Source organism: Vigna unguiculata, chromosome 9 (assembly GCF_004118075.2).
Source record: "Vigna unguiculata cultivar IT97K-499-35 chromosome 9, ASM411807v1, whole genome shotgun sequence".
NCBI lineage: Eukaryota > Viridiplantae > Streptophyta > Magnoliopsida > Fabales > Fabaceae > Vigna > Vigna unguiculata.
Genome location: NC_040287.1, coordinates 40,086,398 through 40,102,441, shown reverse-complemented (window position 1 = coordinate 40,102,441; position 16,044 = coordinate 40,086,398). Strand labels below are relative to the sequence as shown.

Below are 16,044 nucleotides of genomic sequence, written 5' to 3'. Positions count from 1 at the left end.
GTGTTTGAGAGCGTGGTTATCGGGATGATGACCTTATTGAATCTCGCTTGAAGCAAGAAAATTTGAGGATATTAAATGTGCTTTTACGATAATGTCCTTGAATCCGCTCACATTACAAAAATGATGTTGGATCCAATCCAATGCAACTGGATTGATCTCAATGATGTTGGATCCAATCGCATGATGCTTGGATCCGATTCCAAGTTATATATATATAAAATAAATAATAATATTAATAACAATATTAAATAATAATGATAAAAATAATATTAATAATTATTGTTATATTATTAATAATAATAATAATAATAAAAGATATTAATTTTAACTTTATGGGCAAAATTGTAATCTTACATTTTAATATATTAAAATTTTATTTTTTATTTATTACATCATTTAAATCACTCACAAAATTTCACAAATTTTACTCCTAAATATACTCAATTTCACCCTCAAATTTCTTAAAAAAAACACACACATTTCTTCTAATCCAGTCAAATTCATCATCTCACTTTCCCTCAAGTCTGAACAAAGCCTTAAAGCCCCATTCATATTGTTTAACCCATACAAACTCAAGTTTCCAACCTTTTCTCCATAAGTTATAATCAAATAATTTAAATTTCACCGGTTAAAGGGAAGCCTTTATCACTATGCTAACTTCAACAATAAATTATGAACTTTTTTTTTTCTCTCTCTATACGATGGATTTTCTCGTATTAACTTGTTAACCGAGGTAATATGTAAATATTTTATCCAAATTTTTATATATATATTGGATAAGTCAGCTTAAACATAAATAATAAAGCCATGAAATGGTCCATTACAACCGAAAGAAATAAATAGCCCAGTAATTTAGAGTATTTATTTATTAATAGATGTTAGTTACTCTCAAAGCCTTTGCAATGAAATTGAACAGTACTGCTCATAACATGGCTGCTGGAAAACTTACAAGAAAAAAAATCCATATACTTCATTACATTAGGTCGAGATCCACTGCTTTTAGTGTGTTTGCAAGGTTGTTTACGCATGAATGAGACCTCAGGGGTTTTTGTGCATTTTTTGTAAGCTTCAACAAAAGGATCTTCCGTTTGACTCTCCAATCCAAACAATCTATTTCTCACGGAAGAAGATTGAACAGCACAAAAAATAAAATTAGGACCATCAACTGGATTTTGTTTATTATGTGCAGTCCTAGATGATGAACATGGAGGAGGTTGCAACACAATATTACTGCACCTTAACTCATTCTTCTGATATGTGACTTTACAGAGACCAGGCTTGGATTCCCATGAAAAGGGTATGCTTACTCTTTTTTCAATGTAACAATCACTATGAAGGGTATATTTGTTTCTGGTGTGCTCCATAGTGTGTGTGGATGAGATATTGCTATTGCTGTTTCTGTTATATATGCAATGCAACTCTTTTGAAAGGGAATTATGCTTTATGTATGTCACGAGTTTCTCGATTTATCAATTTACAAGTACCGATTCTGTTGTAAAGATTGTGTTAATTAATTCATATACAAATAAACAAGCAAGAAACATTATGGGTTTCACGCTATATTTGACAGAAAAGTTTATCTAATATCTTGCAACCGTAGAAAATAATAGTAAACTAAATGATAACAAACTCTTTGAAAATGTTTAAAATGCTATATTAACGTACGTATTTTCAAGTGTTATTTCTGTGAAAATGGTATTTAGAAAAGTAAGTTAGCAGATAATAGCCACATGTATCTGGATCTTGATTGTGTGCAATGTTGGTCAAAAGTACTTTCCTGAAGTGAATACTCGGAAGTTAATTGCATTGCCATATTGCAATCTTATATATTGATATAGCTCTAGCTCCATGAAGAAACGTTAGGACGATGATATCAAATTTAATATAATAGTATTTTTTTATTTATCAATGCATACTTCATAAATATTACGTTTGGTATGGTGTAACTGTCAATGTTCAACAACCATTTGATTCACTTTGATTCACATGTACCAACAAAAACTACTTCGTTTCAAATAATGATGACGATGATGAAAGGAAAAAGCCTTTAGGCTCTCTTCGACTGTGCCACAATTTATAATTTTGGTTGCCAAGGTTGTAGGAGCGACAAAGTTTTGTTTTTCAATATTAAACTAAAATTTAAAAATAAAGGAAAACATGTCGCTTAAAACTATAGCAGTTGAGGACAAAGAACCTTTGATTTTTAAAATAATTACCTTTTAGAAAAAATATTTGGAAAACTAACTTTCAAAAATAAGATATTATCTGAAGAAAAAAAAAAGAGAATTTGCTAACGTCCATAACCGGTCTAAAATCTTGGTAAACTTAATTTTACAAATCCAAAATTTGATTCAATTAGAATTTGAAATATTTAAGAGGTCAGATTAACCAATTTTGCTACAGAGAAGCTATTATTAATATCATATACAATTTATTTACGAAATATTTTGATAGTTAAAATTAGTAAAATTAAATTAATATACAACAACGATCATAATATATTTTACAATAGATGTATATGTATGTATATTGAGATAAATAATACTAATATATAATTTGATATTTCACCCAGCATTAAAAATGAAGCCAATAATTATAATAACTGATACATAATTTTTTATAAATATTTTTTTTAAATATGATATTATTTTGACACCCTGATGTACAACTGTATCTACTAGATCTAATTTCTTAAATTCAAACGTGTGAAGGATCTTTTCAGACTGATGGGTCAAGAGAACCCGTTCCGAAAAGGAGGGTGAATAAATAAAATGGGATTACAGAAAGTAATACCTTAGTTATCTAACTAAGTGAAGCCCATAACTGAGAATAGTTAAAAGCTCGCTTTGTACTGGACTTGGGCTTCAGTTATATCAAGTCCTAAAAGATAGCAGGTTCGTTATGGTTAGGGTTTTGAGTGCGTGTCAATATCAGCTTTAAATACCCATTCCTCACTTCTCAGTTTACAGATTAAGAGTTATCTCCAACTTCGTTCCGATCGCGGCGTGAGAATTCGTAGTTTTGCATCTCAGTTTCTTTTGGTTGTTTCTTGTGATTTCTGTTCATGTGTTCTTGTTCACTTCGTTTAGCGTTGCCTCTGCAAACTTGTATTTTCAATTCTTCGCTGTGTTCTCTTCCTTAGAAGATTCGTGTCTCTCTTTTTTGTAGGATAGTTATTTATTTCTTCTATCTGTGAGAAGTGTTAAGGGGTTGACTGCGATGATTATAAACAATTCCTCGTTCTGAATGCTATCGCCATGGCATGACAGACACGTTTACACCCATAGAATATGAGCAATGCCCCTTTTATACGTTTCTCAATTAAGGTTTGATTTTGTTCACTTATTTGTGTGTTTGTTGATAGTCACTTTTTGCGGAGTTAGGTTAATGATTTGCAGAGCATGTTTTGATAATATATGTGCTTTGTGTTTCACCAACTCCTTATATTGATTGAGTGGTGTTTAAAGCTCTAACCTTAAATAATTGAGGTATGGGTTACGCACACCGCGATAGTACAATAAAAACTCATTTTATTAGATTTTGAAGTGTAATGGAATTACTTTTAGATCATCAAATTTTTGTTTTAATACATAACTTATTTGGTTATGTATCATATCATTATTAGATTAGATCCAATTCATAATATACACTGAGTTTTTGGTCTGTGTTTATTGGATAGTCTATGATTTTTTATGCAGGAAGTTTTTATCTTTCTGATTGTAATGCCGTGTTTAACCATACATTTTTTATATTGTTTTATTGAAATGTGTTTTGATAACCTAGGAACCCTTTCAACAAATTGTACTGTATTTTGTTTAAATTAATTTTTAGCGGTATCATCAATGCTTTCTCTATCGATTTATCATAAGTATACATAATCATTTTTTATGGTAAATTAATTTTGAAAGTATAAATCATCGTTTTTATTGAAACATAAGAATATATACAGCTATGTATATTCAAATTTAATATTTTGGTTATACTGCTTTGAATATTATTCAAATTTAATATTTTGATTATACAACTATGAATGTTACTCAAATTTAATATTTTGATTATATTATTTGTAACTAAATTGTTTGTAAGTAAATATCTTTTTCGTCAGGTGATTCTTTTGAAATTCGGTTGAAAGTTGAATTATTTTCAAGTTATAAATAAAAATATTAATAATTTTTCTTGTTGGTTCAATATTTCTCAGTTATTTTATTCTAATGTATGTGTCTTTTACTTTTTGAATGAAAAAGTAAACAATTTATTTTTTGCTTAAATTTCTAGAACAGAAAAAAATTGCCGTTAAAATAAATTGTCCTGCATTCGTTATCCGTCGTTATATTTTATTTTCTTTATTGTATAGTATTGATGTACATTTAATTTTTAAAGTTACTTTCACCATAAATAATTAGAAAAAATAATTCGTACACAGAAAATGATGTGTATTAACACTTAATATACGTGTATAATGTCATAAGAAGAGCAAAATAAAAAGCTCATACATGAGAAATATATAAAACTTGCAATTGAAAAAAAAATTGAGGGTGATAAATTTGAAGGAGCAGAAAAAAGTAAAAAAGAAGTTCGACATTTAAATAAAATGAGGTAAGATAATAGAAAAAAAATATTAATGGAGATTTTATCTATAATTTTCATTTTTAATTTACAAAAAGATTACCTTATTTTTGTTACGTTTCGTATTTCTAAATATTATAATAGAAATACAAGAAAAATATATATTTTTCTTTTTATTGTACAAACCTGACAAATAGGAATGTATATATGCCTCCTTAGTATTGTTAAATCATAATGTCCCAATATTCTTTTCTGTGGAAAGTTTTATGATGAAAGGATGCCTTATATATAAGACACATTTATAATTTTATAAATAATTTATGAACATACAATTGTATTTCCAAATTTTTGACGTTTTGTAAATGATCATAAAAAATAAGAAATCTATAGAAGAGAGAGCCTGTTAAACAAAATGAATAATATGGATAAAGATAAAAGCAAAATTATTTGAGATAAAAATTGAAACAAAATGTAAAATGTATATTAAAAAGTAATATTATATTGCCTTAAGATATATCTCATTGTCAAAGTGAGTACAGGCTTAAAACGTTTTGGTTAGAACAACTCTTAATTGAATAATATTTTTACAAAATTAGTAAAAGCAAATATGTTGTCTTCAGGCATATTTGGTATTCAAAAGAATTAGTATTTCAATTTAAAATTAGTAAATAAAAAATTTAATGGAAAATCAGAGTAAACAGGCTAAGTCATGTATTCTTCGGGATTAAAATTTGCGGATGGAAAAAATCAAAAATGACTGAGGGCTTTATAGTATTTTAAATCTAAGCTGTTATTTAAGAACAGTTGGAGAAATATTCGGAATATCTCTCGTATCAGATATGGATATGTTTATATATAAGATAAAAAAAATTTGTAATCAAATTCGTATATATTATATATTAAATTAATTATATATTAAATTAATGTTCTATTTATTCACCCTTTCTGCCATATTTTAAAAGATATTGTAATTCAAATCAGAGAAATAGTGATATTAAAATTTATTAATGAAAGAAAGAAAAATGTTAAGTCCAATTATTTGGTTAATTTTATAAATCTAAAAGATATTATAGAATTTCGAATATTTAAAATGAGGTTTGAAATTTAGTTACAGTGCCCGTTTTCCATTAAATATGTTTATGTCGAACATGCTTAAAGTTTAAAGATAGAATGTATATTTGAGATTAGTTTACAATGTTCGTTTAGAGTTTGGGCTTGGGCCAGTATTTTGATATGGACGACTTATAAAAGGTAAAACGGGTTTTTGGGCCCACAAAGAAAATCCATTTAATGGACAATGACGTAAAGGGGTTTAGTTTAGTGTCCGATTGTTAGGAGCGAGAAAAGGAAACAGAGAAAGGGGTTTTTGTGATTGAATTGGGGATTTAGGGATTGTGTACAGTAGACTAGAATGAATTTGAAGATGGATTCCGATAGAGCGAAGCTGTTCGTAGGGGGCATTTCTCGTGAAACCACCGAAGATGTTCTCAAATTCCACTTCGCCAAGTACGGTACCGTTTTGGACTCCACAATCTCCGTAGACCACAGCACCCGGTGCCCTAGAGGTTTCGGCTTCGTCACCTTCTCTGACCTCTCCGCCGCCGATCAAGCCCTGCAAGACACGCATGTCATTCTCGGAAGAACGGTTAGTCCTTTCCCCTCTTTCCAGAAACGCTCGTTTATTCAAGCTTTAAGAAACTGAAACCGTCGTGAGTTGAATTTCGTTTGTGTTTCTATGTCGTTAATGTGTTGTTTGGTTTGACCAGTTCTGTTTTCTTGTCGTCTATAGGTAGAAGTAAAGAAAGCAATTCCAAGGAGTGAACAACAGCAACACCAAAACCAGTTACACCATAGAGGGGGAGTTAACTATAGTAGTAGTTGTGATTATAGCAGTGACACCAACGTTAGGACTAAAAAGATTTTTGTGGGGGTTTACCTGCTGGTATATCTGAGGAGGAGTTTAAGCAATACTTCGAGAGGTTTGGTCGAATAACTGACGTTGTGGTGATGCAGGACAGTGTTACTCACCGGCCCAGGGGGTTTGGGTTCATTACGTTTGATTCCGAGGAATCGGTTCAAAGCGTTATGGTGAAAAGTTTTCATGACTTGAATGGTAGACAAGTAGAAGTCAAGAGGGCTGTTCCCAAGGAGGGCAACCATGGGTATGATGGTTTTAGTAAATTGAGAAGTAAGAGTGAAAGAGGAGTTCCTAAAAGTTTTCCTCCTTACAGTCCTAGGAACATGCTTCCGGGTCTTGTTCCTTTGCCGTGGTATGGTAGTGATGGAGTATATGCCTATGGATCTAATGCTTACGGTTGTTGGTACCCTATGGGTGGGTATGGGGGGAACGGATATGCGATTCCGTCTGATGCTTCTAGGAACTTCTGGTACGGGCCGATGATGGCTGGTCCTCAGGCATGTCAGGTGCCTTATGCTAGTGCTGTTCCAAACATTGCGTATGTCGGGGGTAGGATTGGAATAGTAGGTAGTGGTGTAGGATCTTGGGGGTATGGTGGCATTCTTGGGTCTGCAACAAATTTGAAATTTGATCAACCTTTTATTGGCAACGGATTTGTTCCAGGCAACACCACATTGCATCATGGTGTAAAGCAGAATGTTGTGGACTCTTCGAGTTTCAAAGGAAGCAATGGTGAAATATCTAGCTGACTGACTAAAAGGTTCCCTTGACCATAATTCATGTAGGTAAATACTCACTGACTGCTTCGGGGCTGTGAAAGATCGCATATTCTTTCGCAAGATGTTGTAAGAGTTAGTCACTCGACCTTATTACTTTTAATTTGTGAAGATACCTTTTTATGTGTCATAAACATGTAGTTTAGCAACTCATCATGTTTAGTTATGGAGATTTCATGCATCTGTAAAATTTTCTTGCAAATCCTTATCTCCTAATTCTCTTTTAATATTTTTACACAGTGCGTGCTATTTGGTTTGTTTTGTTTAATTTTTTTTGTTCCCCTCTTCACTATCACATGTCATTATTGCGTGGGTTATTGCACCTTCCCTATTTCCTTTATTGAAAGGCTTATTTTTTTCATTATTTGATTGGCTTTTAGGTTGCCGTTTTTCCTTCATGTATTTGTGTTGATCTAATGTGAATCAGCATGGTGTTGTTTTTCCTTCGTAGATAGCTAGTTATTACAACATTCAAGTAAGGATATGGTCGAATGCTTTTTTTACATGCATATAACTGGGCTGTCTAGGTTATATTGGCTTCTTCTGTGTGCCTTTATTTTGTTGAGTTCATGTTCATGTTAGTCCATTTTTACATAGAATGCGGATGACCGGTTTTTTCGAAAGCATATTTAAGTTGTTAATATTTAGTCTCCATAATATTTTATGTGAATGCTTCAAGGGATGCTCCAATTTATTAAGAAAATTGAGTAGCAATGTATTTTTTTTTTAAATATTGATATTTGACAATTAGGCAAAGTCGGTTTTTCCTACAAGGTAAAAAGTGTGTAATTCTCTAATTCATCATATTTTTTTATTTTATTTGGATCTCAAACATAACTATGACCTTGGCAAACATAATCGAAGGCGTTATATGATTTGAAAAGATTGAGCTGAATTACGCATTTGGAAACCCTGGACCGGTTGGGAAAGAAGCAGTTGCAGACCTTTTATTAACTGTTTTTGCCACTCGGTTACACAGCCTTGGACTGCATTTTATGTAAGTCTTTTCGAGGTCATAAGGGGGAAAGGAAAAGTGAAATGGGCACCTAAGGATGTCCCGGTTCAGGTCAAAATTTATTTCTTTAAAATTTAATAAAATCTCTATTTACTGTAGAATTGCTAGTAGTAATAACATGAAGACTGGTATGTATTCTGGTATTGTGTCAAGTAGAAGTAACTGTTATGCATGTTCAACTTAGAGTTGTAAGCTATAATATTTAATTTCCCTCAACAATGCCTCTATTTATATTCTAAAACTGTTATAATTGGTTATTGAGGCTAGTTAAGGTGAGGTTTATTTAGAACTTGGGCGTAAACAAAGCCTATGAATTTTGATGTTCAATCAGATTGAACTCTTTTTGAATTAGATTAGGTTGTTTATGACAGTGCTAGGAGAGAATTTGGCATCCTTTCATGCATAATGCACAGGATATGTTTATATGCTATTTAATTTTATTGCAGTCTGGTCAAATAGCTCTGGTTAGGAAAAACTCAGAAAAACAGATGGAATATATGCTTCGTTATAATTTTAGGGTTTCTTCAAACGCAACGCAAGGATGGAAAATGTTTACAATAAAACTCCATTTGATCGTTTCAGAAAATTATATGAAAAATGAAGAAAATACGTCATTCCTAAAAGTTAAAAGTAAACATAAGGTCTAATTTTTTAATAATTTTAATGATACAAATTATTGGATATGTTTTTTTATCAGACTATAAGACCCAATAATGGTTGCAATTCTAAGCTCGTATTCATTTTTAAGATGGGCTTTAATATTCAGCGTTTTAGTTATATTATATATTTGAGGTGAGATATCATAACTGTTTGATTATAAGTTTTAATAAACAATTATTAAAATGGTTAGAACAAAAACCTATTAATCTGTATTAACATAATTTTTAACAAAAGCCTATTTGTGTATGTAAAAGTGCATGAAAAACAAATTTTTGTGTCAATCTATGTAGTCGAGAGGAATGAATATTTAACACTGATAAGTAGTAAAGATAATATTTCTGAGATATTGTTAGAGAGGATCTCATTTTAAATTTGTTGCATTTTATAAAAGGGTATCGGGAAGTGATAATTGCACAAAGATTCTTTCATTTGTTATGGTCATAGTATGTGTCAATCTCTGAGGTCAGGATGACTGAAAAGGTTGTAACTTTTTATGAAGCTTTCAAGGATATTTTTTCTTTTAATTTGAAAGGAAGTTGAGGGCTCTCTCTCTTCTTGCACCTTCCTTTCTTTTCCTTGCATCACTATAATACTCATAAAACCCAAATTATATGCATTCGTATTATATAAAAAACGTATAATTTATCGTTTTTTAATGAAATTCCAGATAATGTAATTTGAATATTATTTTTGGATCTGAATATTCATTTTGAAATTTATTTAAAAAATATATTCTAGAATGTATATTTTAGGATGTATTTTCATATCTAAAAGTAATTTTTGAATTATACAATTCAAAACAAAACAAAAAATTATATTCCATAATGCATATTCAAAAAGATATTTTCAAATTTTCGAAATGTACATACAAAAATGTATTATAAATGTACATACTATAATATGTATCATGGAGACATATTTCTAAATGTAAAACTACTTTCTGAATTACATAATTCAAAAGATTGAAATGTACATTCTAAAATATATTCTCTGATTTAAAATGACCGAAAATTGACATTCCAAAATACATTTAGAAAAAAACTTAAGAAATAGATTATCCGGAAGGTATTTGACAAAAGAGCTGGGGTTATCGCTCATGTTTTATTCTCTTTCAAGTTTGTAATCCAGAGCAAACGATTCATATCAGTTCACAAGTTTGTAATCCAGAGCAAACGATTCATATCAGTTCACTACAGTTAAATTTATTTAGGCTTTCATCCATTCTTCATTTGGCTTTTCCTTGAAATTTATTCTTTGTGGAAGGAAATATGAGACGTGCTCATGGAAGGAAAAAAAAAATAGTGGGCGATTAATTGTTTGGAGTTTTTAATATAATTTAAATGAGTGGCAAAAATATTTTTTTTGGAGTTGTAAGAAGAAAAAAACGGAGGTACAAATGAAATTTTGGCATTGGGTGACTCTCTTGGCCGTTGTCTGTTAAGGTATAGAGCTTCAATTATATATAATGTCATTTTATTTTTTAAATTTCATTTATATTTTATTATTATACAAATATAAAATTTTATTATCAGAGTAGATTCTTAAAAGTTTTGTTTACGAAAATGGTGGTTGTAAAAGAGTTATTTTTCAAAACAGATATTAAGTTGTCCTTCCCTTTATGAAAAGGTTTCTTGCTTCACTCTCTATCCTATAACATCAGTCAAGGTTACTATACAATTTTTTTGGTTTGAAGTTGTCCTATATAAAATAAATAAAAATATACAATTTAGTTCTTGGATTAATTTATAACATGTAAGTTATTAACTTTTTTTTAATTAGATTATCAATGTAGATTGCAATGTCTATTACATTATAATACGACATGAGTTTAATTCATATCGAATTCATTTACCAACTCACTAATTCTCTTGAATTAAAAATAAATAAATAAATACTTGATACAGTTTTGACCTATTTGTGTTAAAAAATAACTGATATATAATCTCTTAAAAAATAACTGTTTCAAAATATCATTTTAAAGAGTTAACCTAAATTGAATGGTGAATGGAGAGGGTTTGGAAGGTCAGAGGAAACAAAAATATTGAAAGGAAAATATATTTGTTGACAATATATGCATCGGTTCATAACTCATTTTTAGCGATACTTTAAATTTTTATATTTATATAGAAAGAAAAGGACTAAAAAGTAAAATAATAAATATAAAATATGTATAAAAATTTATTGGATATGAGAATAATAGTAACGTATTCAAGATGTAACCAATTCAATTGAATTGATTGTAAATTTGGTTGAGATAATTTTTTAGTAAAAAGTCGTAAGAAAGGCATTGTAGTTGCACACGCAACGTAACATAACAGAAATAATTAATATAAATAACGATTAAAGAGAAAAAAAGAATAAATGCATGAAATGAGGTCTGGCATTAGCCGTCGCCAAAAAGAGGTTTCAATTGTCAAATCACACAGCTACAACAACACTCTAATATCTATTCATTTTCATAGATCCGCCACAGTTGACCTTCACCACACACTTTTCTATGCTTCTACTATTTCTTTCATAACACCACTCCATAAATTTTTTCTAAATTTAATCTTTTCATAGCAATTTATTTCCTTTGTTAAATATATTTCATCAATCCCTTTCATATATATATTTTTTTACTTAAATATGTTTTTAGTTTACGTAAAACTAAACCAATTTACTGGGCAAATATGGTGGCAGAGGCTACACTTAGATGGGTACCTATCACTGATCTCATAATCCAATTTTGTGTTTTTCTATTCTTCTGTTTTATTACACGTAGTCTCTCCTTAGCTCTTGTTCTGCCACGATGCTTTGGATTTTCTGATCTCTCGTGATTCTCATTTACTCTTCTTCATTAATGTTTTTACATGCAATCTTTTGGGTTGGGCCTCGAGACGTTATTTTTATTTTCATAGATCTAAATAACTATTTTTTTTTATAGATTTGAATTCTGTTTTGTAGTGTTATAGGATATTAGTTTGATCAATTAAAATTAATCATTTGCATTATATGTATTTATTATGTGCCTGCTGTGAGTGTCGTCGTTGAAGAAAACATGTGCAGTAGGTAACGAAGTAAAGTTGGTCGTAAATATGATATCTAACTTGGAATTTGAATATTGAATCGAAAGTTATGATGTGGTTATTTATCAAATAATGTTGTTGTTGATCAATGACATGGGAATATCTGTCCTTTGAATTCTTCATTATTGAGACTGCAACATCTTCCGTATGCATGCTTCGCCTGTTCTGTGCATCTGAACAGTGTTTTCAATTTTGTCTTGTTAACTTTTGCTTCTTCGATAAATCTTGTGACAGGGAAAGCATCAAAATTTCACAAATGCTCACACATACTTCAAAAATATATCTTTGTCACCATCATTAGCATTAAACACACATACCTCTTTTGGGGTTATCTTTGTTCTGGGATGGGAGGGTTCAAAAGGAAAATTGCATTACAATATAACACATACTTCAAAAATTTACTGCATCACATACATGTTCTAAACACATTTTTCTCTGTCTCTTCTTCGTTCTTCTATTTTACATCCAACAGAAAAAAAAAAAAAAAAAAAGGATATTTTGATGTTGGCATCTTTTTGTTTATCTTTTTGGGTTTTTGACGAAGAGAAAGAAAAGGACGAAAGTGTTAAAGGGTGTGAATGAAAATTACAGAAATGCACCGGTGTGGCACAACCTACCAAGTCTACCACATTTGCTGCAAATTGAAAAGGTTGGTGAAAGTGAAAGAAGAGAAATGAATTGTAGCAAAAGTGAGAGAAAGAGAATGTGTGTGAAGTGAAGGGTGAATTTATTTTCGTGATGATTTCGTTATAATAGCATGAAGAATCATTCCCACATCTGTGCTCACGCACATATCCTAATCTTTTTCTTTTCTCTGTTGTTGTTTTCTTTTCCCTCGCAAATTGGGACTTACCTTTCAAACCCAAATCATTCCCCTTTGAAAAATTGTCTCCATGACCATGAAACCAAAACTTGCATGCATAAACAATGTGAGCAAAAAACCTTGTACGAGCATGGGAAATATGCGGTGCATACAACAAACGCACCATTATTTGGTCATTCGGGGCAATAAAGCTTAACCCAAAATAAAAGGTGGAAAAGAGATGCTTTGACCGACCAAAATAAGAATAGATAGACAACAAGAAAAATAGAGACACAGCTATTTATCAACTCTTCTGTAAGATTGCTTCTGGTTTCGGAAGAGTAACGCAAAATGGATATTTATTATTTTATAGTATTTATTACATAATAAAAATAAAATACCAATTTCACATCTCATAATTATGTTAGTAAGAAGTAGATTTTTAAGTTTCAAACATGATTCTCTTAAAATAGGTTTTGGATCATTTGGTACAACAAAAATTGGATTAATCAACCTTAAAAAAAATTTTAATATAAGTTTTTCACTTATTTATATATTATAAATATATCTTATTTCTATGTTATAGGAGATATGCAACAATCGTATTTTATAAATATTTCCAAAACTTACCATCTCTGTATAAGATAAAATTTAACAATCAAATAAACTCTACAATAAAGTAAGTTTAAATCTTATTGTAGAAGTTATTTTTGTAATGATGAGGAAAATATAAATTTTAAGTATAAATTGTATTACCTCCCATTGTTATTACATTATTAGACTCTTATCAGAATACATATAAATTTAGTTTCACCTTTGAACTATTGAGTTAGATTAAAGTTTATTTTAAGTAACTTATTCAAAAAAATAAAATAAGATTTCATAATTAACTATAAGTTTTGAAAATATAAGTGAATATCACTGTATAATTTTTTAAAATTTTTAAAAGTTATATAAAATATAATTTAACAAAAGATTGAAGTAGTTTCTTATTATAACATAAAAACAAGGGATTTAATTATGCTTATGTAGCACTTTCAAGTGAAATATAATTAGATTCACTTATAAAAGAAAAAACAATAACACATATGAATGAAAAAAAATACTAACGTAAATTAAAACGTTCACATGTAATCCTAAGAAAATTTCCAACTATATACCCTATTTATAAGTTGTGAATGTATAGTAGCTTGTGGAATGTTGCATATGGTGTGACGAACTTAATGAGACCAATTTCTCTGGGTGGTCTGAAGAAGGATTCATTAGGAAAATACATTATCTCCGTACTTTTTACATGTTTACACAGCGCATATTTGTGATGTTTGATCCCAATCATCTTTTAGTTTAAAAGGATTATTTCGTCACCGACAACTTTATTCACATAATTTTGTTGAAAAAAATGTAAATAAAATATTTAATTAGTTTAATGGTATTCAATTTCATTCAGATATGTCAGTTTGATAGTTTTAATTTTTGAAAAATTTCTTAATCAGGTCTTTTTCAGACCAAAATTATTAAAGTCGTTAACTTAATTCATGACTTTTACTACTAAATTTTAATATAAATATCAATACTTAATTTTGTAAGTCATTTTAAATATCAATATCATTAACGATGTTAATATTTTTTTACTGAAAATGACTTAATTGATGCATATTTTCAAAAGTTATGACTCAATTGACATATTTTTAAAAACGAGTAACTAACTGACATATTTATATAAAAGTAGATACCATCCGACTAATTAATTCTAAAAAAAAATTCAGTATATAAATGATGGCATGCTTAGTTTCTTTTTCATTTCTTAGAAAATAAACTAAAAGACATGTATTTGAAATGCAAGTTTAGAATAAAAATATTATGCAGTTAAAATTTGTTTTGGGGAGCTTAGGCTCATGATTCCTGGAATATTTGGGAGTTTATGAGAGACCTACTTTTCCACTTTTTGTCTAAAGTAGGTGTTGACTACACACACTGAGACAAAGGGCAAAAGTAAAGGATTTACCTGTTAATTTAGCGTTTTGGTTATCATCATAGCCGTCTATTTGAAGAGCATGACTACTCTGTAAGTACCTCACGGAAACCAAACTTTTACTTCAAAAATGTTGCCCAAATTCTTATCTACAAAATTATAATTGTTAGAAAAAACACTTTGTTTCAGAACTCATCAAAAAGATGAAAAAATTATGTGACTATTAATTATTCGATCATTGCACAACGAAGGAAGGAACGATAAACCTATGTTTCAAACAAAGTTATGTTTATCTGGTTTTGTATGGAAAACTAAGCTAATCAAATTATTTTTCTTATATGAAGTACTTTTATTTTACTTTACATATTGTAATTCGTTAAACAAATTATGAAATCTTGTGCTGATGTCTTCTTTCCCTCGATTAACTTTTATACAATTGCATATTGAATTTTCTAATTGATTTTTTTTATTGTATTCTCGTACAGGCATCGTTTTTTAAGTTTTAAAATATAATAAATAAAAACATTAAACTATAAATATTAAACAGTTTTGAAGGCATAAAACATAACATTGTAGAAAACACCCAGAGTTGTTAACATAAAATGTTAAAAGATATATGTAAGCTAACCCTATAAATCACAAATAGATAGATTTAAAATATAAGTCTGTATTAACAGAGTCACAAACTCACAATCTTACGGCTAAATGTATTAAGAGTTTGTTAAATAAAAAATTAAAGTATAAAATGGAGTGTGATTTGGTAAATATATTTGCATTTTGTTAAGCCGAATGAACAAATGGTAAATGTATAGTGTCAAGTTGAAAATGTTGACGAGTAAAATGATCATCTATTTCAACATGTTTAGTTCAATCGTAAAAAACAGAGTTGAAACAATACGAATAACACTTTTATTGTTACATTGTAAAGATGTAAGATTTTTTAAATAGACACCCATATTTACATGTAACATACACAATGAGATAATCTCACAGGTAGTCAAAGTCACAATAAGTATGTTACATATACACATAAAGCTAACCCTAAAAGACACAAATAAATGGACCTTAAATATGGATCTATGCTAACATACATCACTAAAAGAATCCATTAAAGAATCAGAACTCCTAAATAATCAGAACTCCTATGTATTCTAAGAGTGAGACCTCTATTTTCATCTTAAATTTGCTAAATAAAAAAGTAAACATTGTTAAATTTAAAAATTTTGTTTTAACAAAAAAATCTTGATATCATTAAAACGTCAAAAAA

The 16,044-nt window shown here is 29.4% G+C and overlaps 1 protein-coding gene and 1 non-coding gene across 2 annotated transcripts; both read left to right on the top strand.

Moving 5' to 3' along the window:
- Window positions 1-3,210: 3,210 nt before the first annotated feature.
- On the top strand, window positions 3,211-3,300 carry LOC114164939. Its single transcript, XR_003599673.1, has one exon. It is a non-coding gene; the product is annotated as a small nucleolar RNA snoR8a (small nucleolar RNA).
- A 2,574-nt stretch (window positions 3,301-5,874) lies between these two features.
- LOC114164560 (RNA-binding protein 1-like) lies at window positions 5,875-7,495 on the top strand. The gene is given in 3 exon segments (XM_028049278.1): window positions 5,875-6,211; window positions 6,356-6,488; window positions 6,491-7,495. Coding segments are annotated over 3 exon segments (1,110 nt in total). The 5' UTR covers window positions 5,875-5,977; the 3' UTR covers window positions 7,234-7,495.
- The last annotated feature ends 8,549 nt before the right edge of the window (window positions 7,496-16,044 follow it).